The 25,551-nt window shown below is 44.4% G+C and overlaps 1 protein-coding gene across 3 annotated transcripts in view; it reads left to right on the forward strand.

Annotated features, from left to right (window-relative positions):
• IRF5 (interferon regulatory factor 5) overlaps positions 1–25,551 on the forward strand; it is a 68,175-nt gene that overhangs the window by 30,584 nt on the left and 12,040 nt on the right. For all 3 annotated transcript variants that reach the window (XM_089676952.1, XM_089676953.1, XM_089676954.1), the window contains exons 3-7: positions 12,415–12,604; positions 15,803–15,858; positions 18,400–18,433; positions 19,097–19,402; positions 25,024–25,413. In XM_089676952.1, coding sequence (XP_089533078.1) covers positions 12,415–12,604; positions 15,803–15,858; positions 18,400–18,433; positions 19,097–19,402; positions 25,024–25,413 — 976 coding nt within the window. The remainder of the gene's footprint in view (positions 1–12,414; positions 12,605–15,802; positions 15,859–18,399; positions 18,434–19,096; positions 19,403–25,023; positions 25,414–25,551) is intronic.

Consider the following 25,551-nt stretch of genomic DNA (forward strand, 5'->3'; position numbering starts at 1 on the left):
ACACAGCACACTATCAGGGCTAGAAGTATCAGGGTGACTACAATAATCACTCCTATTTGTGCTAGCATCTGCTTCCATCCCTTGAGCCATCCAAAATATTGATCCCATGGATCAGTGATCCCTGAATTCCTTTTCAACTCTTCCGACAGATCAGACAGTTTTTTTATAGCCATAGTGACCTTGCCATTTGGCCCAGTGTTGTCTGGGATGTAGGTACAACAAGTACCTGTTCCTTCTATCATTGCACACACACCACCCTTTTCTGCAAGCATCATATCTAAGACCATACGATTTTGAAAGGTCATGGTGGAATCAGCCTGCAACTGCTCCGCTATCCCCTTCAATGCATCCCTGGTGTAGTTGACAAACCTCTGTTGATTGTAATATATATAATTTATCCAATCAACATTCTTGTTGACGGTGACAATGAGAAATATAGACTCAAATCCTGCTGCTGCTTGGTTTTTTGGCCTTGAATTCGTCTGGAACCCCTCTTGGTACCCCTATGGCATCTATATATACATGGCTAACATCATGTGCAGTATGATACATATTACACAACCAGAGTAAGTGGGAGTTATGGGGACATTGTACACTTTGGCAGTAATCAATAATAAAGGTAGCAACCTCAGTATTTGATGAATTATACCACAATATGGTGTGGCCTGAGTCCTGTATTATCACCACTTCACCATGGCTAGGTGCCAACAAAATCAGTATAATCAGGAGAAAGTGGCAGAACCATGGTCCAAAATTGGGGAAGCAGTTCATCTTCTTCAGGGTCAGGGTTTTCTACCCCCGTTAGTACCCTCTTTCCTTGATTGTCCTGTTCGAGGTCAGGGCTTTCTGCCCCCGTTAGTACCTCCTTTCCTTTTTCCTTGGGTCTGGTCCTGGGCCTTTCTCGACCAGCTTCGCTCTGGAAGCATGGATCCAGATGGAACTATGTTCAGTGAGGACTGCTGTTCTGGTTACTGCTACAACCGTAGTTTCTGGTCCATAGACGAAATCCTGCTGTTTCTTGTTTCTCGTCAGCTGTTTCACCACAATACGATCTCCGGCCTGGAATGTGTAGGTATTTTCCTGTAAAAAAAACGGAAACTTGCGGATAACATCGTTCTCTTTTTGTGGGATACATTTCTTGCCATTGGGGAAACACACATCTGTGACCACACAAGCTGGTTGTTGTCCTCCCTGTTGTTGGGGTATGTGTGTAAAGTCAATTTGAAGATGTGTAAAAAAGTGTTGTGGGGTAAGGCAGGTATTGATGCATGGCTTTATTTGGGTTGTTTGGGTTACTCCTGATACATGTGATGCATCTTTTCACAAAATCTTGTACTAACTCCACCACTTCTGTGATATAAAAAAATCTTCCATCCTATATGTCCTATCCCATGGTATTGTGCAATGTATATCAGGGTGTGCAATGTATATCAGGGTGTGCACCGTGGGATGCATGGTTCCCCTCTTTGCAGATTAATCCAGTCCTTGGATTCTTCTGTAAAATAGGGTAGCACCAGTCTTCGAACTCCTTTGTGGAAGCTGACTGCTACAAAGTTGTGATCAATTAAAAATCATCTGGGAGGATGGGGCATAAAGTGGGCATCTGCAGTAAAACAAATTATTACTGAGCTACCTTTTTTTCTTCATAAGCTGCTAGAGCGTTACCTTTTGTTATATCATCGTCCCCTTTGGTATGTGCTCTGCAGTGTATGACAGCAAGTTCCTTGGGAAGTGTGAGAACCTTGAGCAAATTGGCTATTAGTTGGGGATGGGCAATCTTTTTCCCATCAGCTCCTATGTAGCCTCTGAGAAACCATAATACACCATGGTCATACACTGTTCCATAGGCATATTAAGAATCTGTGTAAATAGTGACAGACTGATCTTTGTACAATTCACATGCTTTAGTGAAAACAATTCATCAGCCTGGGCTGATTGAAAAAAGATTGGTCATTTGGCCTAGTGCAGGAGCCATCTATGAAAACAACATCAGCATTTGGGATTGGAATCTTTAATAAATCTAGTCTGGATGAAATATTAGCCTTAATGGATTTGAGGAAGTCATGAGCCTTGGGTCCCAGATCGTTTGACAATTTGAGACCCAACAGTGCATTTAGGATCATGGCTGGACCTGAGTTGTTATACTTGATATGCAACATGGGGTTGCTCATCAAAATAACCTCATATCCGCTGAATTGTTGGGAGGACATGTGCTGAGTGTGTATATTTCTTAGTAAAATAGCTACATTATGTGTAGTGTGCAATATCATAGGGTGTCCTAAGGTGAATGACATAGACATTTCCACAGTCACAACGTAAAATGCCAACACTTTGAGACCTGTAGGCATGCCTTGGACCTGAACTGGCACCATTTTTGAGAAAAAAGCTACAGGGCGAAGTCTGCCTCCATGCTCTTGGGCGAGTACACCAGCCATGGTCTTACAATTGTCCCTTGCATACACATGAAACATTTTTACATAATCAGGAAGGTCAAGGCCTGGGGCAGTTACCATTGCATTTTTCAAATACACATATGCATCAACCATGTCATCTGACCACTTAACAATTTCTGACATTTTCTCTGGGTTGTGACTTATCATAATAGGAACAGTCAGGTATCCACTGGCGGCAGTAACCAATGGCTCCAAGAAAGGTGAGCATGTCTTTCTTGGTTTGTGGGCGGGCAAGTTTCAGGAGAGCCACAGCTCTCTTTGGACTGACTTTCCTTTCCTCCTTTAGTAAACACAAAACCCAGATATTCAACACTTATTTTACACCATTGTAGTTTTTTTCTTATTCACTTTCAAAGAAACATTTCAACAAACTCTCCCCATCCCTCAGGCCGGCCCCCTTAGTGAGACTGCAGAGACAGATGACATCTGCGTACTGCAGCAGGACTGACCCATAGTCCGGTGTCCATTCCCTCAGAGTGGCTTGGAGAACAGTTGTGTAGATTACAGAAAAATCTACAAAAAACCCTGAGACATTAAACAGAAAACAAAAATGGGCTGTGTCTCTGCATCAACAAGGACGCTAAAAAAAAATGCATTTGCTAAATCAATTATTGAAAAACATTCAGCATCAGACGGTATGACTGCAAAAAAAAAGAATGTCAAACACCAACAGAACAATGTTTTATAACACAGTCAATGTCCTCTATTTCTAAACATTTAATTATTAATGTGTCTCCTACAGTGAGAAATTGATATTGCTTGGTTTATATCGCCACCTTGTATCTGGTTCTACCTGCCTTTCCAGGACTGAAAATTTTATCTATTCCTGCTTTATTTGCCAAGTCTACTAATAAGGACCCTGATATCTCTTTTAATCCTTCAGCAGGAAAAAAAAAAAGTTTCCTCATTCTGTGTGGAATCAGGAATTCCTTGGGTGGGGGTTTAGGTTGATCTTCCACAGCGTCCTGGACTGGGACAGTGGATGAGGCTGTGGATTGGATTTGCTGCTGTGCTGCAATAAAAAATTCACATCCTCTTTGGAGAAGGAAGGATATATTCTGACAGTACGGAGCTGACAGTACGGAGCGGGTCTAGTGACACATAACCACTTATCACTCTCAACAAAAGATAGACAATAAGAACTTAAATATTGACTCTATTTCAATAACTTTGACCCGTTCACTTACCAACCAGGTTCACTTATTTGCATAAACAAATTATCTTATTACTCTATACATTTGATAATAGAAACAAAGAAAAGAAAATTGATTACCCCCAACAGACTAGTTAAGACTCTGTAATTAACCTAGACCCTGTCTAGGTATTTCAAATGTAGACCCCGTCTACATAAATCACCTTTCCTTATCTGAGTCTCCCGGAGACTCAATGAAAGGTTGTCCATAGCCCCTGGCTATCAGTCTTTATAGTCAGTTTCAGGTACGGACGCGTCGGGGAGATTGACTTCATCTCAGAAGAGAAAGACAACAGACATACACATACACACAGTGATAGGTAAAATCAATCTCTCAAGTTTGATACTGTCAAAATGAGATCAGAGTCCTTTCCCTGACTGTCTTTCTGAAAAATCACCCCACAGACACAATATTTACAAGTCATTTACAGATAATACCTTCTTTCAAAGGATCTTAATTGTCCCAACGTTTGGCCTATAAACATATGCGGCACTGGTATATGACAATTAATTTTATACAACTGACCCCTTCTGGTATATACTTCACCTTGATTATAAGGTCTATTTACAACATCTATAATAACGTGATTATTACTATCACGACCTTTATAATGTATCAGCAACCCACATTTACACAATGTACATGTCATTACATAGACCTCCCAGTTGGTGTCACCATGCGTTCACCTTTCTCAGGTCAACAACCAATAAGGTCTAGCTGAGATGGTGGTGCGTCTTACACCTTCTGACAATAGGTCTTCAGTGATTTCGGTCTGTACACTTACCACCTCAGACTTATTACTCATACAAAACAAATTATCTTATACTTCTATATGTGGAAAATAATAAACTTTAGACACAGAATGAGTGACTATAGGCAATCTCCCTGAGATTGTTTAGTCTCCCTGAGACTATTTTTCTAACACTCCCGGAGTGTTGTGTTCCCTGAACACTTTATTGGCAATCTCCCTGAGATTTCTTAGTCTCCCTGAGACTATTTTTCTAACACTCCCGGAGTGTTGTGTTCCCTGAACACATTTTGGCTTAAATGGATATCGGACTAATCAGAGCCTCCCAGTTTCCTTGTATCCAACTTGTACAGGTTATATAGAAAATAATTCTACTTACCGGACAAGTGGATGGTCACTGAGCGGATGATACCGATATCCCGGACGAGCCCCCAAAACTGTTGGTTCTGTTGACCCTTTAGACCCCTGGTCTTAATTCTCTGTCACTCGTTCTGTCTCCTCAGGCCTGGAGAAGCATTGGTTACAAGTAATCACACATGACACCGTCTTGTCAGTAACCAAAAAACTTCTAATTTATTCCACAACGAAAGCTCTCTTTTATAGTACAATATAACGTGCAAGTGAGAATACAAGCATTTACGTCAATCCTGAATAATGATGAGAAGCAAAATTTAATTATCCCAAGAATAAGGAATGTCTATTTCATAAAAACTTATCTGCTACATACAATAGAATCTGGCTAGATACTTTTCAAGGCTGTGAACATGATCTTTCTCAGGCATTTGTAATTAGTTATAAGTAACAAACAATTATTTTCTCATGGAACAGAAATATTTGACATTTAATTGTATCATAACAGAAACAGGTGCTTGTTAATACAAAGAAATAGTTGAATACTATCACCGTCTCTACCAAGGCTAAGCTAAGATAAAAAATAGAAGAATGTTGTGAGTATAGTTCTGTAATACATAACTGACATAGCATATTTTCATTAACTCATTCTGGTTATAATACAAAACAATTAATCAACATGTTAGTACAAAATGGAGTGGGGAAAACAAAATGACAGACCTAAAAGACATACATTTCCCTTCAGGCCCCTATATACCGCCTCCTCATGCTGCTGCCAGGTCCAGAGTCTGTCATGGGTCCCTGTACGGCCTCCCATTGCTGCTGTCTCCATCGCCACACTCTGCCATGTGCCACTTTCAGGTCTCCTCACACTGCTGGTGTGTTGAATTTTTTGACATAGGGTGCTGGCAGATTATGGGCCTCCCATAGCTGCTGCCAGGCCCCTAATCTGCCATAGGCCCCTATATACCGCCTCCTCATGCTGCTGCCAGGTCCAGAGTCTGTCATGGGTCCCTGTACGGCCTCCCATTGCTGCTGTCTCCATCGCCACACTCTGCCATGTGCCACTTTCAGGTCTCCTCACACTGCTGGTGTGTTGAATTTTTTGACATAGGGTGCTGGCAGATTATGGGCCTCCCATAGCTGCTGCCAGGCCCCTAATCTGCCATAGGCCCCTATATACCGCCTCCTCATGCTGCTGCCAGGTCCAGAGTCTGTCATGGGTCCCTGTACGGCCTCCCATTGCTGCTGTCTCCATCGCCACACTCTGCCATGTGCCACTTTCAGGTCTCCTCACACACTGCTGGTGTGTAGAATTTTTTGACATAGGGTGCTGGCAGATTATGGGCCTCCCATTGCTGCTGCCAGGCCCCTAATCTGCCATAGGCCCCTATATACCGCTTCCTCATGCTGCTGCCAGGTCCAGAGTCTCTCATGCCATGTGCCACTTTCAGGTCTCCTCACACTGCTGGTGTGTAGAATTTTTTTGACATAGGGTGCTGGCAGATTAAGGGCCTCCCATAGCTGCTGCCAGGCCCCTAATCTGCCATAGGCCCCTATATACCGCCTCCTCATGCTGCTGCCAGGTCCAGAGTCTGTCATGGGTCCCTGTACGGCCTCCCATTGCTGCTGTCTCCATCGCCACACTCTGCCATGTGCCACTTTCAGGTCTCCTCACACACTGCTGGTGTGTAGAATTTTTTGACATAGGGTGCTGGCAGATTATGGGCCTCCCATTGCTGCTGCCAGGCCCCTAATCTGCCATAGGCCCCTATATACCGCTTCCTCATGCTGCTGCCAGGTCCAGAGTCTCTCATGCCATGTGCCACTTTCAGGTCTCCTCACACTGCTGGTGTGTAGAATTTTTTTGACATAGGGTGCTGGCAGATTAAGGGCCTCCCATAGCTGCTGCCAGGCCCCTAATCTGCCATAGGCCCCTATATACCGCCTCCTCATGCTGCTGCCAGGTCCAGAGTCTGTCATGGGTCCCTGTACGGCCTCCCATTGCTGCTGTCTCCATCGCCACACTCTGCCATGTGCCACTTTCAGGTCTCCTCACACTGCTGGTGTGTTGAATTTTTTGACATAGGGTGCTGGCAGATTATGGGCCTCCCATAGCTGCTGCCAGGCCCCTAATCTGCCATAGGCCCCTATATACCGCCTCCTCATGCTGCTGCCAGGTCCAGAGTCTGTCATGGGTCCCTGTACGGCCTCCCATTGCTGCTGTCTCCATCGCCACACTCTGCCATGTGCCACTTTCAGGTCTCCTCACACACTGCTGGTGTGTAGAATTTTTTGACATAGGGTGCTGGCAGATTATGGGCCTCCCATTGCTGCTGCCAGGCCCCTAATCTGCCATAGGCCCCTATATACCGCTTCCTCATGCTGCTGCCAGGTCCAGAGTCTCTCATGCCATGTGCCACTTTCAGGTCTCCTCACACTGCTGGTGTGTAGAATTTTTTTGACATAGGGTGCTGGCAGATTAAGGGCCTCCCATAGCTGCTGCCAGGCCCCTAATCTGCCATAGGCCCCTATATACCGCCTCCTCATGCTGCTGCCAGGTCCAGAGTCTGTCATGGGTCCCTGTACGGCCTCCCATTGCTGCTGTCTCCATCGCCACACTCTGCCATGTGCCACTTTCAGGTCTCCTCACACTGCTGGTGTGTTGAATTTTTTGACATAGGGTGCTGGCAGATTATGGGCCTCCCATAGCTGCTGCCAGGCCCCTAATCTGCCATAGGCCCCTATATACCGCCTCCTCATGCTGCTGCCAGGTCCAGAGTCTGTCATGGGTCCCTGTACGGCCTCCCATTGCTGCTGTCTCCATCGCCACACTCTGCCATGTGCCACTTTCAGGTCTCCTCACACACTGCTGGTGTGTAGAATTTTTTGACATAGGGTGCTGGCAGATTATGGGCCTCCCATTGCTGCTGCCAGGCCCCTAATCTGCCATAGGCCCCTATATACCGCTTCCTCATGCTGCTGCCAGGTCCAGAGTCTCTCATGCCATGTGCCACTTTCAGGTCTCCTCACACTGCTGGTGTGTAGAATTTTTTGACATAGGGTGCTGGCAGATTAAGGGCCTCCCATAGCTGCTGCCAGGCCCCTAATCTGCCATAGGCCCCTATATACCGCCTCCTCATGCTGCTGCCAGGTCCAGAGTCTGTCATGGGTCCCTGTACGGCCTCCCATTGCTGCTGTCTCCATCGCCACACTCTGCCATGTGCCACTTTCAGGTCTCCTCACACTGCTGGTGTGTTGAATTTTTTGACATAGGGTGCTGGCAGATTACGGGCCTCCCATAGCTGCTGCCAGGCCCCTAATCTGCCATGGGCCCCTATACCGACTCCTCATGCTGTGACGTTGCAACAAGGTGGAATTCAACCCTACATATGTTAGACCGCCTTTACGAACAGCAAAAGGCCATCACAGATTTCCTGATGTTAAAAGCGGATAAAGGTATTCCCTGTGTAACTTAGATGTCAGCCATTGGCAGCTCATGCGTGACACCTGCGCTTGCTCAGGCCCTTTGAGGAGGCCACGCTATTCGTGAGTCGGCAGGACTATGGGATGAACGACGTCATTCCTCTGTTGCACGTCCTGGAACAAATGCTGTTAACAATGGCTGGTCAGGGTGCGGTAGACGTGGCGCACAGATCTCAACGCCACATGACCCCTGTGGGGGCAGGACAGGAAGAAGAGGAGGAGGTAGAGGAGGACATTGGTGCTCAGGAATTATTGAGTGAAATGGGTGGTTTTTCCACTCAGCGGACAGGAGTGGAGGAGCAGGAGCATCTGGTAGAGGAGGAGGAGGAGACAGAGGACCCAGACGCACCGTGGCAGTATGCTGTGGAGATGGAGGCAGGGAGTCCCTCGCATTCCTTGGCACAAATGGCCCATAGCATGCTCGCTTGCTTGCGTAGCGACAGCCGAATAATAACCATCAGACAGAGGGATGACTTTTGGCTGTCCACCTTGTTGGACCCTCGCTACCGTTCCAAAATGGTGGCCTTTTTCACACCTGCTGAGAGGGAGTCCAAAATAACGTACTATAAAAACCACCTATGTAGTCAGCTGGTCTCTGCCTGTCTGCGCCAACGTCCATCCTCAGACACTGTGGGCCCTGTGCGCTCGCGTTCCGCTGCCATGGCAGCAGGGGAGGGGTGGGGTGGTAGGAGCAGTGGCAGCTCCACCAGCAGCGGCTGCCTCAGTCTGCAGTCGATGATGAGTAGCTTTCTTCACCAGCGCAGTGAGGAAACTACTAACCAGCCGCAGCAGCAGCAGCAGCAGCATCAGGTGGACCTGGAGCAGGACCTCAAACAACAGGCTTAGGCCTACTTGGACAGCACCCTGCCAACCGAGGTAGACAATCCCCTTGACTACTGGGCAACGAAACTTGACCTTTGGCCCCAACTAGCTGAATTTGCCCTTGAAAGGCTGTCATGCCCGGCCAGTAGCGTGGCATCGGAGCGCGTGTTTAGTGCGGCAGGAGGTATTGCAACTCCGCGGAGGACACGACTGTCCACCCAAAGTGTGGAGAGACTGACGTTTGTGAAAATGAATCAGGCGTGGATTAGTCTGGATTTCAAACCACCAGTTCCTGACACAACTGACTAAATCCGCCATGAATCATGCCCCAAACATGTGCCACTTTCAGGTCTCCTCACACTGCTGGTGTGTTCCATTTTTTGTCATAGGGTGCTGGCAGATTACGGGCCTCCCATAGCTGCTGCCAGGCCCCTAATCTGCCATGGGCCCCTATACCGCCTCCTCATGCTGCTGCCAAGTCCAGAGTCTCTCATGGGTCCCTGTACGGCCTCCCATTGCTGCTGTCTCCATCGCCACACTCTGCCATGTGCCACTTTCAGGTCTCCTCACACTGCTGGTGTATTCCATTTTTTGTCATAGGGTGCTGGCAGATTACGGGCCTCCCATAGCTGCTGCCAGGCCCCTAATCTGCCATGGGCCCCTATACCGCCTCCTCATGCTGCTGCCAGGTCCAGAGTCTCTCATGGGTCCCTGTACGGCCTCCCATTGCTGCTGTCTCCATCGCCACACTCTGCCATGTGCCACTTTCAGGTCTCCTCACACTGCTGGTGGGTTCCATTTTTTGTCATAGGGTGCTGGCAGATTACGGGCCTCCCATAGCTGCTGCCAGGCCCCTAATCTGCCATGGGCCCCCGTACCGACTCCTCATGCTGCTGCCAGGCCCGTAATCTGTCATGGGCCCCTGTTGTCGCTTGTTGGCATATTCCGCTCATTCAGATGCTCCTTCTCCTGCTACTCCTCTTCACGGATTCCGTCAGCAGTCTTTCTTGGAATCCGTTTCCAAGAGACAACAGTTTGCGAGCACGCACCAGACGGTGCAGAAACTGAACGTCCTCCTGTCCAAGTTGCTGCTGCCAGGCTCGTAATCTGTCATGCGCCCCTGTACCGCCTCCTCATGCTGCTGCCAGGTCCAGAGTGTGTCATGGGCCCCCGTACCGACTCCAAATGCTGCTGCCAGGCCCGTAATCTGTCATGGGCCCCTGTACCGCCTCCCCATGCTGCTGCCAGGTCCAGATTGTGTCATGGGTCCCTGTACGGCCTCCCATTGCTGCTGCCAGGCCTGTAATCTGCCATGGGCCCCCCTACCGACTCCTCATGCTGCTGCCAGGCCCGTAATCTGCCATGGGCCCCTGTACCGCCTCCTCATGCTGCTGCCAGGTCCAGAGTGTGTCATGGGTCCCTGTACGGCCTCCCATTGCTGCTGTCTCTATCGCCACACTCTGCCATGTGCCACTTTCAGGTCTCCTCACACTGCTGGTGGGTTCCATTTTTGTCATAGGGTGCTGCATGGCCTCCCATTGCTGCTGCCTCCACCGCCACACTGTGGCTCCACACTCTGGTTTTGGCCCCGTGACTGGCCAAATGAGTGAAGTGTGCGGTGATTCTAAGATCGACGGCACTCATCTGCATGTCATACTGCCTGACAGTATTATTTCTCTTCCCCAGCAGACTCCAAGGGCATTTAAATTAAAGGTACAGTGTTCAGCACTAATATTAAGTCTCTCTGAAGCCTAGAAACACCCTTTTTTAAGTTAAATTCACAGCGAATATATTCGACTCGAATCGAAATTTTTCTACGAATTCGCCGAATCAGTCGAATCGAATTTTTGAATACTTCGCTCATCTCTAATTATACATGTTTTGTTTTTTTTTTTCATTTGTACCCCAACTTTGAGATTTTCCCATCACTTCCTGTCCTGTAAACACAACAGAAAGAGAGATGAACATTTTTCCAAAGTGAGATAAGTCCCCTCAGTAAGTAAGTAAGCACTGAAACAGGAAAATTTCCCCTCTTTTCTCATACAGGTGACAATTAAAAATCTTGGATTTTTACTCACTTGAATATAATAATAATAACAGTGGTCACCAAAACAATCAGAAGGTGAATCTGTTCCAAAAATATTGACAGCAATAAAAAATTGACAAGGGTTCTAACTTTTAGGAAGGTGCAGTCCACTTCCTCCAATGTAGGTGGCGCTCAACCTGAGTGGTACCGCAGCTGCAGGGGAATTCAGGAGAAACTTGATTTCTCTATGGTTTCTGGGTCCCCTGAGGCAGCATTCTATGCTACATCCAGGTGATCCCTCCCTGGTAGCCATCGTGGGTCAGCAGAGTCTTTTTAAGTCCCTGCTCCCAGGTTTTGGTGCGCATAAGTGGATAGGAGAGAGCACCCCCCTGTCAAGAAAAGTGATAGCGGTAGGGAGAGGTTCCTGATGAGGAGGGACAGGCTAGGAACAGCCATTCTACACTGGAAGCCTCCCTTGTGTGACAAGACTGGCCAGGCTGCATTCCGCTGTCTGAGATAGAAGCTGTCGGTGCATCTGAACCTGCTGTGTATTCACGTTACTTGGAACTGTGTTTCCCTGGAGTGGCACTCTTCCACTGGGCTGTCTGTTTAGTTGAGCCTTTCCTTTAAAAAAAAGTTTATTCCTGCAACTGGTCTGTGTGATTATTCTACTGCACCACTTCACAAACTAATTCAAAACTAATATACACTTCAGTGCTGAACTTTAGTGGAAAAATACTATTTCTAGGAGATGGAAATTTTTAGCTGAAGAAAATTTGTATATCTGTTTAAAAAAAAACAAAAACAAATTTTTGTCCTAGCAATCTTTTAAAAAGTGTACACTGCCTGTAGTACATATGCAGTATAGTATACATTCCCTTTGTGGCATCTGTAAGATGCCAAAAATAGAGTTGGGTGCTGAAAAGATGTAACTCCTGTGTGCGTTCCAAGGAGTTACACCATCAGTGGCCGGAAAACCGGGAAGACCGGAAGAAGACGGTGGTGGTAGTGGACAAAGCGAGGGGGAATAGTAAGGGACAGCTTTGATCTGTCAGTGCTGGAGAAGAGGTAAACAGTCACATGCATCTGCCATAATGGGTAAATATGCTTGGAATAGTTGTACATTATGACAAGAGCCACAGAACTATAATTTGACTTTAAGGAAAGAAGGAGAGATCTTTTGGTGGTTAAATTGTTCCCTGTTGGATATACTCTGTCTTTCACCTATAAGTACCACAAGGGCTGCCCTGGTACTTGAGCAGTGGGGCTATAGAACAACTTCCCTGAAAAATAACATTCACAAACAGGTTTTCTACTTTTTTTTTTTTTTTACAGGCCTGGGCAAAGGAAACGGGCAAATACCAAGAGGGGGTAGATGAACCTGACCCAGCAAAGTGGAAAGCAAACTTGCGCTGTGCTCTGAACAAGAGTCGAGAGTTTAAATTGTTGTATGATGGCACTAAGGAAACCCCCATGCAACCCTTCAAGATCTACCAGCTATGTGACCTTTCTGGGCAGAATGAAGGTACAACTAAACTATAAAGTGAGATTTAAAAAAATCAGTTATATACCTGTATATTCAAAAAGGAATTTTTATCACAGTGAAAAACATATGAAAAGTTCTATCTCAAAATTATACAGCATAGATTACAGTATAACAAAAAAAAACGGAGTAAAGTTCTATCAGCATTTCAAATATAGTATCTCCATTAACACAGTTGTCAGAAGAAGTGACGTGAATTTTCATACTTTAGCACGGTCATGACAATGACTAATTCAGACACATAATTCTGGTCTCTCCGCATTCATGTAAATTGCAAAGTGCCCATGGGTTTTTTTTCCCAATCTGACCATAATCAGCTGGTTTGAGCGATGATCATCTTTTGGACATTGCACCCTATGTGTTAGGCATCTTGTGAAAAGAACCACTGTCAAAACATTGATGACAATTTTTTTTACTCTCTTCACTTTCCTGTCTTCAGTTCAGCTAGTATGTGCATCATCGTTAAATTTTGCATTTTTCATTTCACTTCTGAAGTTTATTTAATATCTTTAGATGCATTTTTGTCTGTATGATGGAATTGCAGGCCGTATATCCCACCAATCTACCCCATTTACCGATCTAAAAACACATAACACAGTTAAATGGCTTGAATAATGGCCGTCGCACTTTTATTGGTATAAGTCAAATAACTCATATACATCAAATGTTTAATAAATAATATTACAGAAATCTGGTCAGTCATAGGAGTCGAGCTCAAATCATAACTTTAACAAATCCATCCCCCCTTGATTCAAGGGTGACAAATCGCACAAAGTGCCTGCGACAGGGAGGTGGAGTAGGGGATCAAAGTCCAGTGTCCAGCCAACAGTCCAGAGCCCGGTCGGCTGCTGCCTTTTTATATGGTCCAGACGATTTCCAGGAAGTTCTTTAAAGCCACTTGCTTATATTGGACCACTCAGGAAACACCTGTACAGGTAAACTAAAAAAATTTAAAGGGCCGGTAACCTTAATTAAAAAATACACTTGAGGTCAAATAAATTAATTTTAAACAAAATGAGAAGTTGGGGGGGGGGGGGGCAGTGACTGCAAACCCATGCACGTGGGCACAAATTAATTGTGACTCCTTTTGCCCTTCTTTGTCATTTTAATTTCAATTCTTTGAGTATATACATATCTCTGTATTTTTACCAGCATTTTGGATATGCCGTTTTTCATTACACTGTTTTATCACTGTAGCACTACCCCCACAGGGTTCGCTTGATAATGCTTGTCCCCAGTTACCGCATATAAGCGAAGCTCTGATATATATATATATATATATATATATATATATATATATATATATATATATATATATATATATATATATATATATATATATACATACACACTCTTAGGAGCTCAGGGAATTTAGGCGTGGTCCCGTGATAGGTTGCCACCTGTGCAATAAGTCCATCCGTGAAATTTCCTTGTTACTAAATATTCTACGGTCAACTGTTAGTGGTATTATAACAAAGTGGAAGCAACTGGGAACAACAGTAACTCAGCCACGAAGTGGTAGGCCACAGAAAATGGCAGAGCGGGGTCAACTCATGCTGCAGCGCACAGTGCGCAGAAGTCAGCATAGCATATACAAAATAAAAATTGCAAGCATATTCAGTGCTCACATGATGATATAGAACTTGTAAACAGGTCCATATAAACAGTGAAATAGTAACAATAGTCACTAAATACAATGTAGCCAAACTTGCAATTATGCAGAGCATAGCAGGTATTAAACAATCCGTCCTTCCAAATGGTTTTTGAATGAGGAAAGGTGTGGGCGATGAAGACTAAAACACACACAATCACCGGCAGCTCCTTGCCAAGGATGGGGGAATCCCTCAGAAGACATGCAAAAGGAAACATAGCAAGGCACCAGGTCAGTGTGATTTAAAACAACTGAAGTTTATTGAAGAGGCACTTACATGTAAAATACTCCACAGTCAGTGTCCTGATTCAGTGCATTTAGCAAAGACCGCGCTCTCTTCAGAGTTTTGGAACTGACAATCGCTGTAGGGAGTGAGGAGAGACCCGCTGGAGATGGAGGTACACGGTGTCCCTCCGTGCGCCCCCGCTGAATGGCCGGGGTATCTAACAGGTGCCGTGAATGACAAGTGGGTGGACCGCAACATGTTTCTGAGGCTCCGCCACCTTTTTCAAGTCTAAGCTTGCCTGACTGCACTGTGCCAAGTGCAAAGTTTGGTGGTGGGAGATTATGGTGTGGGGTTGTTTTTCAGGGGTTGGGGTTGGCCCCTTAGTTCCAGTGAAGGGAATCAGCATACCAAGACATTTTGGACAATTTCTGGCTCTCAACTTTGTGGAAACAGTTTGGGGATGGTCTCTTCCTGTTCCAACAGGACTGCGTACCAGTGCACAAAGCAAGGTCCATAAAGACAGGGATGAGCGAGTTTGAGGTGGAGGAACTTGACTGGCCTGCTCAGAGTCCTGACCTCAACCCGATAGAATACCTTTGGGATGAATTAGAGCAGAGACTGTTCCAACATCAGTGCCTGACCTCACAAATACACTTCTGGAAGAATGGTCAAACATTCCCATAGACGCCCTCCTAAACCTTGTGGACAGCCTTCCCAGAAGAGTTGAAGCTGTTATAGCTGCAAAGTTTGGGCCAACTCAATATTGAACCCTGCGGACTAACACTGGGATGCCATTAAAGTTTATGTGCGTGTAAAGGCAGGCGTCCCAATACTTTTGGCAATATAGTGTGTATGTATATAAGTGTGTGTGAGTGAATATATATATATATATATATATATATATATATTATATACAAATACACTCAACGGCCACTTTATTAGGTACACCTGTTAAATTGCTTGGTAACACAAATTGCGAATTAGCCAATCACATGGCAACAACTCAATGCATTTAGGCATGTAGATGTGGTGAGGACGACTTGCTGAAGTTCAAACCAAACCGTGCATCAGAATGGGGCATAAAGGGGATTTAAGTGGCTTTGAACATGGCATAGTTGTTGGTGCCAGACAGGCTGGTCTGAGTATTATGAAAAACTGTTGATCTACTGGGAATTTCACGCACAATCGTCTCTAGGGTTTACAGAGAATGGTCCGAAAAAGAGAAGAATGTGATTCAAATAAGTAAGGCCTGTATAACGTTAGAAGCCTTATTTCTGACTGTGTTTATGCACTTGTATTTCAGATTCTTTACCTTTGGAAGCCTTGCCTGACGAAATCGCAAGCGATGATGAGAAAGATGTAAGAATGCTTTATTTGTTATATTAACATTTTAACATCAACATTTTCAATGCTGTTATTACATTATATGCAGGTTAAATATGGGCAGCACAGTTTCTAAATGGTTAGCACTTCTGCCTGGCAGTACTAGAGTCATTGGTTTGAATCCCAACCACGGCACCACCTGCATGGAGTTTGCATGTTCTCCCTGTGCCTGCGTGGGTTTCCTTCGGGTACTCTGGCTTCCTCCCACACTCCAAAGACATGCTGGTAGGTTAATTGGTTCCTGTCTAAATTGGCCCTAGTATGTGTATGTATGTACGAATGCAAGTTAGGGACCTTCGATTGTACGCCCTTTGAGGGTTAGGGACTGATGTGAATGGACAATATATATGTAAAGCGCTGCGTAAATTGACTGTGCTATAGAAGTACCTGTAATAAATAAAATATGCTGGCACAGTCAAAATGCTGAACAATTGTGTGGAGAGGGCCAGACATCACTGATGTGGGACTTAAAGTAGCAATCACACAAAAAAATGCAACCAAACTAATTGGATATTTGCTGTTGTATACAATCAACTAAGTAGTGGTAGTCAACTTGAAAATTTATAAAGGGCCTTAAGTGCGACCCCTGACATTCCCAAAGGGCATTTATGGTCAATGGCAATGCTGTAACCCCTCAACCCCCTCCCTTGTACACCTCGACAGTCTTTAGGAATATTGCCTTCCTGGCATTTTGGTGCTCAGGATACCCCATTAGCCCACAGGCTAAACCCTTGTGTTTGGCATCTCCCCATAATATTCTTCATCTCCTTTCATATTGAGTTCACTATCTTATCAAATTGTCATGAGTTCCTAGTACCCTGGAACCCCTTGTTCCTGTTCATATGGGGACTTGGCTTCAGGTGTTGGACATCCAAATTTATGGTCATTTCTACAGTTGAATTCTATATCCTTGGATACGGTTGATCCCTTTTGTGGTACCTTTCAGCACTCCACTTCCCCTTCACTTTAAAGAACTTGAACCCTCTGTTTCCTTTTGGAGGCACTTTCCTTGGAGCACTGGACCTTATGTGCACCCTAGTGCCTTTTAAATGGCATCCCCACAATGGAACACTCAGATGACCTTTCCCAAAGCGGGTCAGGTTTTTTTTGTTTTTTTTACCCTTTCATTCAGAGCCCTTCTGAAGGTCCAAACACCTTCAAGATTGTACTGGATAGGGCCTCACAGGTGTATAATTATGGTAATTATCAGTCCCCAACATGCGAGGCTGTTGAGCTCAAATCCATGCAAAAGGGACAGAACAATTTGCTCTTTTTCATATTCCAATCTATTCTGGGGGCCTGGAATCAATGCAAGACATCCACATGGTCTCTATGGATATGAAAGTCCCTGGCATGGCACATACAGTGAGGAACAGAAGTATTTGAACACCCTGCGATTTTGCAAGTTCTTCCACTTAGAAATCATGGAGGGGTCTGAAATTCACATTGTAGGTGCATTCCCACTCTGAGAGACAGTATTTAAAAAAAAAAATTAAGGAAATCACATTGTATGATTTTTAAAGAATTTATTTGTCTTGCACTGCTGAACATAAGTATTTGAACACCTAAGAAACCGCAAGTATTCTGGCTCTCAAAGACCTGTTACTGTGCCTTTAATATGTCCACCTCTACTCCACTCATTAATCTAACTTAGTAGTACCTGTCTGAGCTCTTTAAAGACACCTGTCCACCCCACAGTCAGTCAGACGGCAACTACTACCATAGCCAAGACCAAAGAGCTGTCAAAATACACCAGAGACAAAATTGTGGACCTCTACAAGGTTGGAAAGGGCTAGGGGGCAATTGCCAAGCAGCTTGGTGAAAATAGATCAACTGTTGGAGCAATTGTTAGAAAATGGAAGAGGCTAAAGATGACTGTCAGTCTCCCTCAGACTGGGGCTCCATGCAAGATCTCACCTCGTGGGGTATCACTGATGATAAGAAAGGTGAAGAATCAGCCCAGAACTACAAGGGAGGAGCTGGTCAATGACATGAAGAGAACTGGGACCACAGTTTCAAAGGTCACTGTCGGTAAAACACTACGCCGTCATGGTTTCAAATCATGCATTGCACGGAAGGTTCCCCTGCTCAAGTCATCACATATCCAGGCCTATCTGAAGTTTGCCAATGACCATCTGGATGATCCAGAGGAGAAAGTCATGTGATCAGATGAGACCAAAGTAGAACTTTTTGGTCTAAACTTCACTTGTCGTGTTTGGAGGAAAAAGGATGAGTTGCATCCCAAGAACACCATCCCTACTGTGAAGCATGGGGGTGGTAACATCATGCTTTGGGGGTGCTTTTCTGTGAACGGGACAGGACGACTGCACTGTATTAAGGAGACAGACAGAAGTAAAGCGCAACTGTTGGGCACTGAGCCATACTTTGATTTCTTATTGGGTGTATATGTGGTCTCTGACTTCTTTAGACCCTGCTAATATTAACCATATTTCATTTTGATACATATGACTTGGGGTTACTATGAATGCTATTTATATCTGTATATTTTCTGTGCAGATCAACCACATGTTCCCCATGCTTGAAATTCAAGGTGAGTATATAGTTTTCCCAGGTAATGTCTCACCATAATGTGTAGATATATATTTTTCGGTTTCAAATTTCGATATATGCAATGACATACCTCTTTAGACCCAGTCTTTGTCTTTCAGTATGACTACTTGCAGCATCCACCAGCAACGTAAATCTTCACTCAGTTACAGAATTTGAATCCAACACAATTTTACTTCAGATAAGCACAGTAAAGAAGATGTGGTTCCAGTCTTTTGATGCGTAGTAACGAGAATGTGTTTCTAGTCTTTTGATGTATACCTTATCTCTCAGATGACTAATGCTCACTGAGAGCACATGGAGTTTAGCTAGGACTGGACTAAAACTAAACAGGAGGGAGTAACAGAGGGGGATACTAAATCCAGAAAATAAACAAGTTGTAGTCATGCTGAATTACTAATAAATGTCAGTATATATTAGGACACCAATAACATGATGCAGTTCAAAGCAATGACAGAAAAATACATCAAAAGTGGGACACTGAGAGACCTTCTACATTTATCGTACCTGTTGTAGTGCATTTAGAATGGCAGATTGTAAGGGCTGAGTCACAAGTAAAATAGAAAGTAGCAGTATCATCCTAATATATTTCTGGCTATACATTTGTATTGTTTCTCTAACATGTTCTGTGAAACTTTCTTTTCAGATACACTTCCTCCTTACACTTGGCCCAAGTCTGAACCTGTTTTTAGTTCCTGTCCGAACCTTATACAGCCCAACCTTGCACTAGCTGATCCTGTTGTGACCCCAGCAACTCCTGTAACATACCCTGGTGTGGAGCTGTCACCACAAGGCTTGGTAACACAACCTGTAGTAATACCCCATCCAGAGCTGGTTGCCCCAACAGGTCTGGAGACCACACAGAATGCAGAACTTCCTATACCAGGAGTGATGACTGCACCTGTCGAGTCGGGGATTCCAGGCTTACTCATTAGTCCGCAGATGCTGCCATGTAAGTACAGTGGAAGTCATATACAGTATATTATCCCTAATTTATTAACCACTTGCCCTCCAGAGGATTTACCCCACTTCTTGACCAGACCATTTTTTGCAATATGGAGCTGCATTACCTTAACTGACAATTGTACGGTCATGCAACGCTGCACCCAAATTTAATTTCTTTTGGTGATATTTGATCACCTGTGCTTTTTTTTTATTTTTTGCGCTATAAACAAAGAAAGACCAACAATTCTGGAAAAAAAAAACCAATATTGTTGACTTTTTGCTATAACATCTATCCAGTAAAAAATTTTAAAAATTAAATATCTTCATAAATGTCTTTGCTAAAAAATAAAAAAAACAATACATGTAAATTAATTGGTTTATGTGAAAGTTGTAACGTCTACAAATGGAGGTATATATATAATGGAATTTTTATTTTATTTTTTTTTTTTACTAGTAAAGGCGGTGATCAGCAACGTATAGTGCGACTGCGGCGGGCATTCTGACAATGGGTGGGAACTGACTAACTGCCACTGACATCCCAATGACACTAATACAGTGATCAGTGCTAATAAAATGCACTGACACTGTACTAATGACACTGAATAGGAAGGAGTTAACATCTGGGGCGATCAAAGGGTTAACTGTGTGCTGTTTTACATCATGTGCTGTGTGTGCTTTACTAGGGAAATATGCTGCTGTGTATTTCTCTGTTGTGCAGAGAAATACACAGCAGCATGTGTTTGCTGGCAGGAGAGAGACCTATGTTGTTTACTCACAGGTCTCTCCCCTGTCAGTTTTACTTGGCAATCGCCAGGTGCCGGTGGGGAAACTTCGGCTGGGACCCGGTGATTGACATCCATAGCCGCCAATGGCAGTACGTGTGTCCCATACCCTGAAATGCAAATCACGTGTGTGTGTGTGTTTGTTTGTATGTATGAATGTGTGTTTGTTTGTATGTGTATGTATATGTGTGTGTGTGAGTGTGTGTGTGTGTGTGTATGTATATGTATATATATATATATATATATATATATATATATATATATATATATATATATATATGTATATATATATGTGTGTGTGTATGTATGTGTATATATATATATATATATATATATATATATATATATATATATAAATAATGTGTGTGTGATTTTGCGCAGCCCTGCCGCCCTGTAGCAGTACTTCTACTATAGGGCGGCAGGAAAATGGTTAAGCTGCATTTTGAGCCGACATGATAATATTGATTGTAAGGTCACTTTAGCATACCTTAACGCTTATGAATACAAGGTTTCCTCTGATCGGCTGAGGTGGAGAGGCAGGTGGATAACATCACAATCTCCACTTCAATCAGAGGAAGTCTTGTTTTCATACAAAAAAGGGGGCTTCCTGTGAATGGCTGAGCATCACTCATCCCGTGTTGTTTCTTTTTTTTTGTTTTTTTTTCTAGCAGAGACGGAAAGCTTCCATTCCATACAAAGCTCTGTATACTCTATACAGCTGATGTTACATACACTATACACAGTGCTGGCAGCATCCACATTGCTTAGCAATGGAAATAGTTTGTTTGGAACAGCCTGTCACCCAAATAATGCATAGAGGGTGGTCTTTAACACGCACATACGTGTATATGGACGGTCGAGGTTTCTGTTTTGAGAGCGTGCTCACTGCACATTCCCAGCATTGTGACCAAACTGTCATAGCTCTTCATCTCTCATTATGATTAGGAGTCGGCGGGACAGGCTTCTGATCATGTGATCACCATGACAGCCAATTGCAGTGATCACTTGATCGGGAAGTCCATCCTGCTCCCCAGGCATATAGAGTTAAAGGAATTCCAGGGTGGGATGAAAAGGGTAGAAAGTAACAAAAAACCTGGAGTTAGGCTTTAAGCGCACTTTAACTGCCTCCCGCCCACCATATAAAGAAAAGGACAGGCAGGCAGCGGTTCTCTTGTTCTGGGAGGACGTCATATGACGTCCACCCACTGTAACTGGGCATACGCGCCAATCGGTGATGCACTGTGTCCCTGGGACACAGCGGATCACCGATCAGAGTAAAGAGCTGATGACGGAGGGTCTGTCATGTGATCAGCTGTGTCCAATCACAGCTGATCGCATGTAAACAAGGTAATGCCAGTTGTCGGCAGTCCTCTCCTCACGCTGACTGGCACGTGAGGAGAGCCGAGCCAGTAAGCGGTATTCCTCAGCGGGGACATCTTGATGATCAGTGCCCTGATGATCAATGTAGCCCCATCAGTGCCACCTGTCAGTGCCCATCAATGCCACATATCCATGACTACCAGTGCACATCAATGCCACATATCAGTGCCCATCAGAGCTGCCCTTCAGTGCCAACTATCAGTGCCATATACGAGTGCTGCCTTTCAGTGCCCAAAGGTGATGCTTGTCAATGCCCATCAGTGCCTGCTCATCAGTGCTGCCTATCAATGCCCATCAGTGCAGCCTCATTAGCGCACATCAGTGGAGAAAAACTACTTATTTACAAAATTTTATAACAGAAACTAAGAAAAAAACTTTTTTTTTTTCAAAATTTTCAGTCTTTTTTTTAGTTTGTTTAGCAATAAAAAAAACCCCACAGTGGTGTTTAAATACCACCAAAAGAAAGCTCTATCTGTCTCAAAAAAATGATAAAAATTGTGTTTGGGTACAGTGTTGCATGACCGCGCAATTGTCATTCATATTGCGATGGTGCTGAAAATTGGCCTGGGAGGGAAGGGGTAAAAGTCCCTGGTAGGCAAGTTGTTAAGTACTGCTAAGAACTTGATGAATCTGGGCCACTGTGTCATACAGATGTCTCTCAGAGTTATCAATCATTGTAAGTGTACATAGTCTGGATATAGACTTTTAGCAGAAACAACCTACTGTATACTGTATGATAAAACAACATTTCCACAGCCAGTTGATATTAGGTCAGCAAAATGTTTAGTGTGTAAGGGCTCGCTCACATGTGAGGCAGTCCTTTCTCCACTTATGAAAAGTGATCCATGGTGGGTTTTCACCATCTGTCTTAACTCTGTAATGTCACACCACTGCACACCCTACACCTGGTTGCAGTACAGCCCCTATACACTTAAGGGCTCTTTCACACGGTCGTTACAATTGGGTCTGCCTGCCCGTTTTTTAGACGGACCCGATCAGAACCTCCATTCTCCTCTATAGAGCAGTGGGTGTAAATGGACATTTGTCAGTTTACACCCGCCGACATCTGATCCAATCCCCCAAAAAGGGACAGATGGGGATCCAATTCTCCTTCCGTCGATCGGATTGGATGAAAATGGACAGGCGGTCCATTTTCATCCAACTGCCCATTGAGGAGAGCCAGCAGTTCTGTGTCTGCTCTGCAGCAATGGAGGGGACACAGAGCTGTCATCTGCTTGCTCAGCGAGAGATCCCTCGCTGAGCAAGCGGACCCGCTAAACGGGTCCGTCCCTTGTGAAAGAGCCCTAAAAGCGTTGCGTTCAGCAGTGGTACCGCCCACCGAATACAACATGCTGGTTAATGTATGCCATGCCAGGAAACAAAGCTTCATGGCCGCAGCCTGTGTACAGCCCTAAGCGGCTACATGACCTTCCTCTTTAGATGGCCGATCAGGAAGCGGGTGATTAAAAACGCATCTCAACCTCATGCTTTTACCATTTATACTTATTTGTTAACATTCTGATTACAAAAAGAATTCCTATTTGCTTTGAAAATATGCTCTAATTCAGTGGTTCTTAACCTTTTTGGAGGTACTGAACCCCACCAGTTTCATATGCGCATTCACCGAACCCTTATTAATTTGAAAAATAAAATATGATTTTTAAAATTCAAAACATAGGTATATATTTATACATAGGTGCACAAAATGAACAAAACCATTAAGAACAAAGAACAAAACCATTAAAACATGATTTTCACACAAAAACAAAATAATGAATATTTACCGCAAATCAGTGTGACTTCTGCTGTTGTCTTTCAGAGGTCAGTTCAGAAATGCGCGGCATTACCTTGGCAAGTGCCACTCTCATGTCATTTTCGCAACAAAGTCTGTTCCTTTTCTTCGTCTTTATGTCCAGCATCCTCGAAAAGGATTGCTCGCAAAGATATGTTGTAACAAACGGTATGAAAATTCATCCCCCATAGTAATTCATCCCCCATAGTAATTCATCCCCCATATAGTAATTCATCCCCCATATAGTAATTCATCCCCCATAGTAATTCATCCCCCATATAGTAATTCATCCCCCATATAGTAATTCATCCCCCATATAGTAATTCATCCCCCATAGTAATTCATCCCCCATATAGTAATTCATCCCCCATAGTAATTCATCCCCCCATATAGTAATTCATCCCCCCATATAGTAATTCCATCCCCCCTATAGTAATTCCATCCCCCATATAGTAATTCATCCCCCATATAGTAATTCATCCCCCATATAGTAATACATCCCCCCCATAGTAATTCATCCCCCATAGTAATTCATCCCCCATATAGTAATTCATCCCCCATATAGTAATTCATCCCCCATATTAATTCATCCCCCATATTAAGTCCCCAAGTCCCCCCTGTGTCAATTCACTTACCTTTGCTCCACGCGTTCCTTTCCCTGTATTCCCGCGCCGTTCCGGTCTTCAGGGCGGACTGTGAGAGGAGCCTAGCTCCTCTCACGTTCGTCACGCTGCCCCGCCTACACACATCCTGACAGCCAATCACTGGCTATCAGGATGTGAGTGGCAGCGAGACTGGCCAATCATTGCATTTGAGTCCCTGCCGCCCGAGAGGAGGGAGGGGAGCGGGCGCCCGGCACACAAGAGCCGCGGCTTGCCGACCACTAGGCTAAGCGATGTTGCGTGACCACCTGCAGCCAATGATGGACAAGCGGGGCATGTCATCACAAATCATATGAGTCGGGTGTGGGTCACCTCCGCCGAACCCCCGAGACTGACTCACCGAACCCCTGGGGTTCGATCGAACCCAGGTTAAGAACCACTGCTCTAATTTATACTGGAATGCACAGTGGGCAGGTGTCAGAATATTTTCAACAATGCTGATTAACTTGTCACTTTGTATCTGCAGAAACAATTAAGTACTGTCCATGATACATTTTCTATTTGCACTAACATACAACTTTTCAGGACAAGCCTTTGGGGTCTACCCCCTTCTTTAAGGTCCAAGCAGTACTAATCTGTGTCTGCAGTCATTCTTCCAGTCTCAAATTGCCACTCAAAGGCCTCATCATCATCCATCTATAGGACAACTGACTATGGGGTTTATTTACTAAAACCAGAGAGTGCAAAACCTGGTGCAGCTGTGCATGGTAGCCAATCAGCTTCTAATTTCAGCTTGTTCAATTAAGGTTTGGCAATAAAACCTGGAAGCTGATTGGTTTCTATGCAGAGCTGCACCAGTTTTCGTAAATCTCCCCCTATGACTATGTTCAGCTAAAATTACAAAAAGAGCCTTATAAGTAGCTTACAGAGTGATGAATGCTTCACTCATTTCTATTTTTATGCATCCCTGCTCTGTTGCCATCAACACTGATTGCACAACTGTACAATGAACACAGATATGTTTTGTAATCTTACATTTTTTTTATCTTGGTATCATTTTTTATTATCGCAGTGACTGATCTGGAAATGAAGTTTCTATACAGAGGGAAGCAAGTTGGAATGATGACAGTTAGTAACCCTCATGGTTGCCGCCTCTTCTACAGTAACCTTGAGCCTACCCCAGAGCAGGTGGAGCTGTTCGGCCCAACTACACTGGAACAAGTTCGATTTCCTGGAACAGATGAAATTAGTAATGAAAAACAGAAGTTCTACACTAACCATCTTCTGGATGTAATGGACCGAGGGCTGATCCTTTGCCTGCAAGGCCAGGATATATATGCCATTCGCTTGTGTCAGTGCAAAGTCTTCTGGTCTGGGCCATGTGCCCCTAATGTAGGTGGACCCAACCCTATAGAAAGGGAGAAGAGAGTCAAACTATTCAGCCTTGAGACCTTCTTGAATGGTGAGTGTTGGGGCTTTAGTTGTTGGGAATATGTAAAAAGGTACTGTACATTATATTGCTGATTCCATATAACATTTTTTGTTGGGATTTGAATGAGACAGTACAGATCCAGTCATGACCAAAAGTATTGGGATCCTT

The sequence above is a fragment of the Staurois parvus genome, unplaced genomic scaffold (assembly GCF_062004578.1).
Source record: "Staurois parvus isolate SC_StPar_1 unplaced genomic scaffold, SC_StPar_1.0 ptg000175l, whole genome shotgun sequence".
Classification (NCBI taxonomy): Eukaryota; Metazoa; Chordata; class Amphibia; order Anura; family Ranidae; genus Staurois; species Staurois parvus.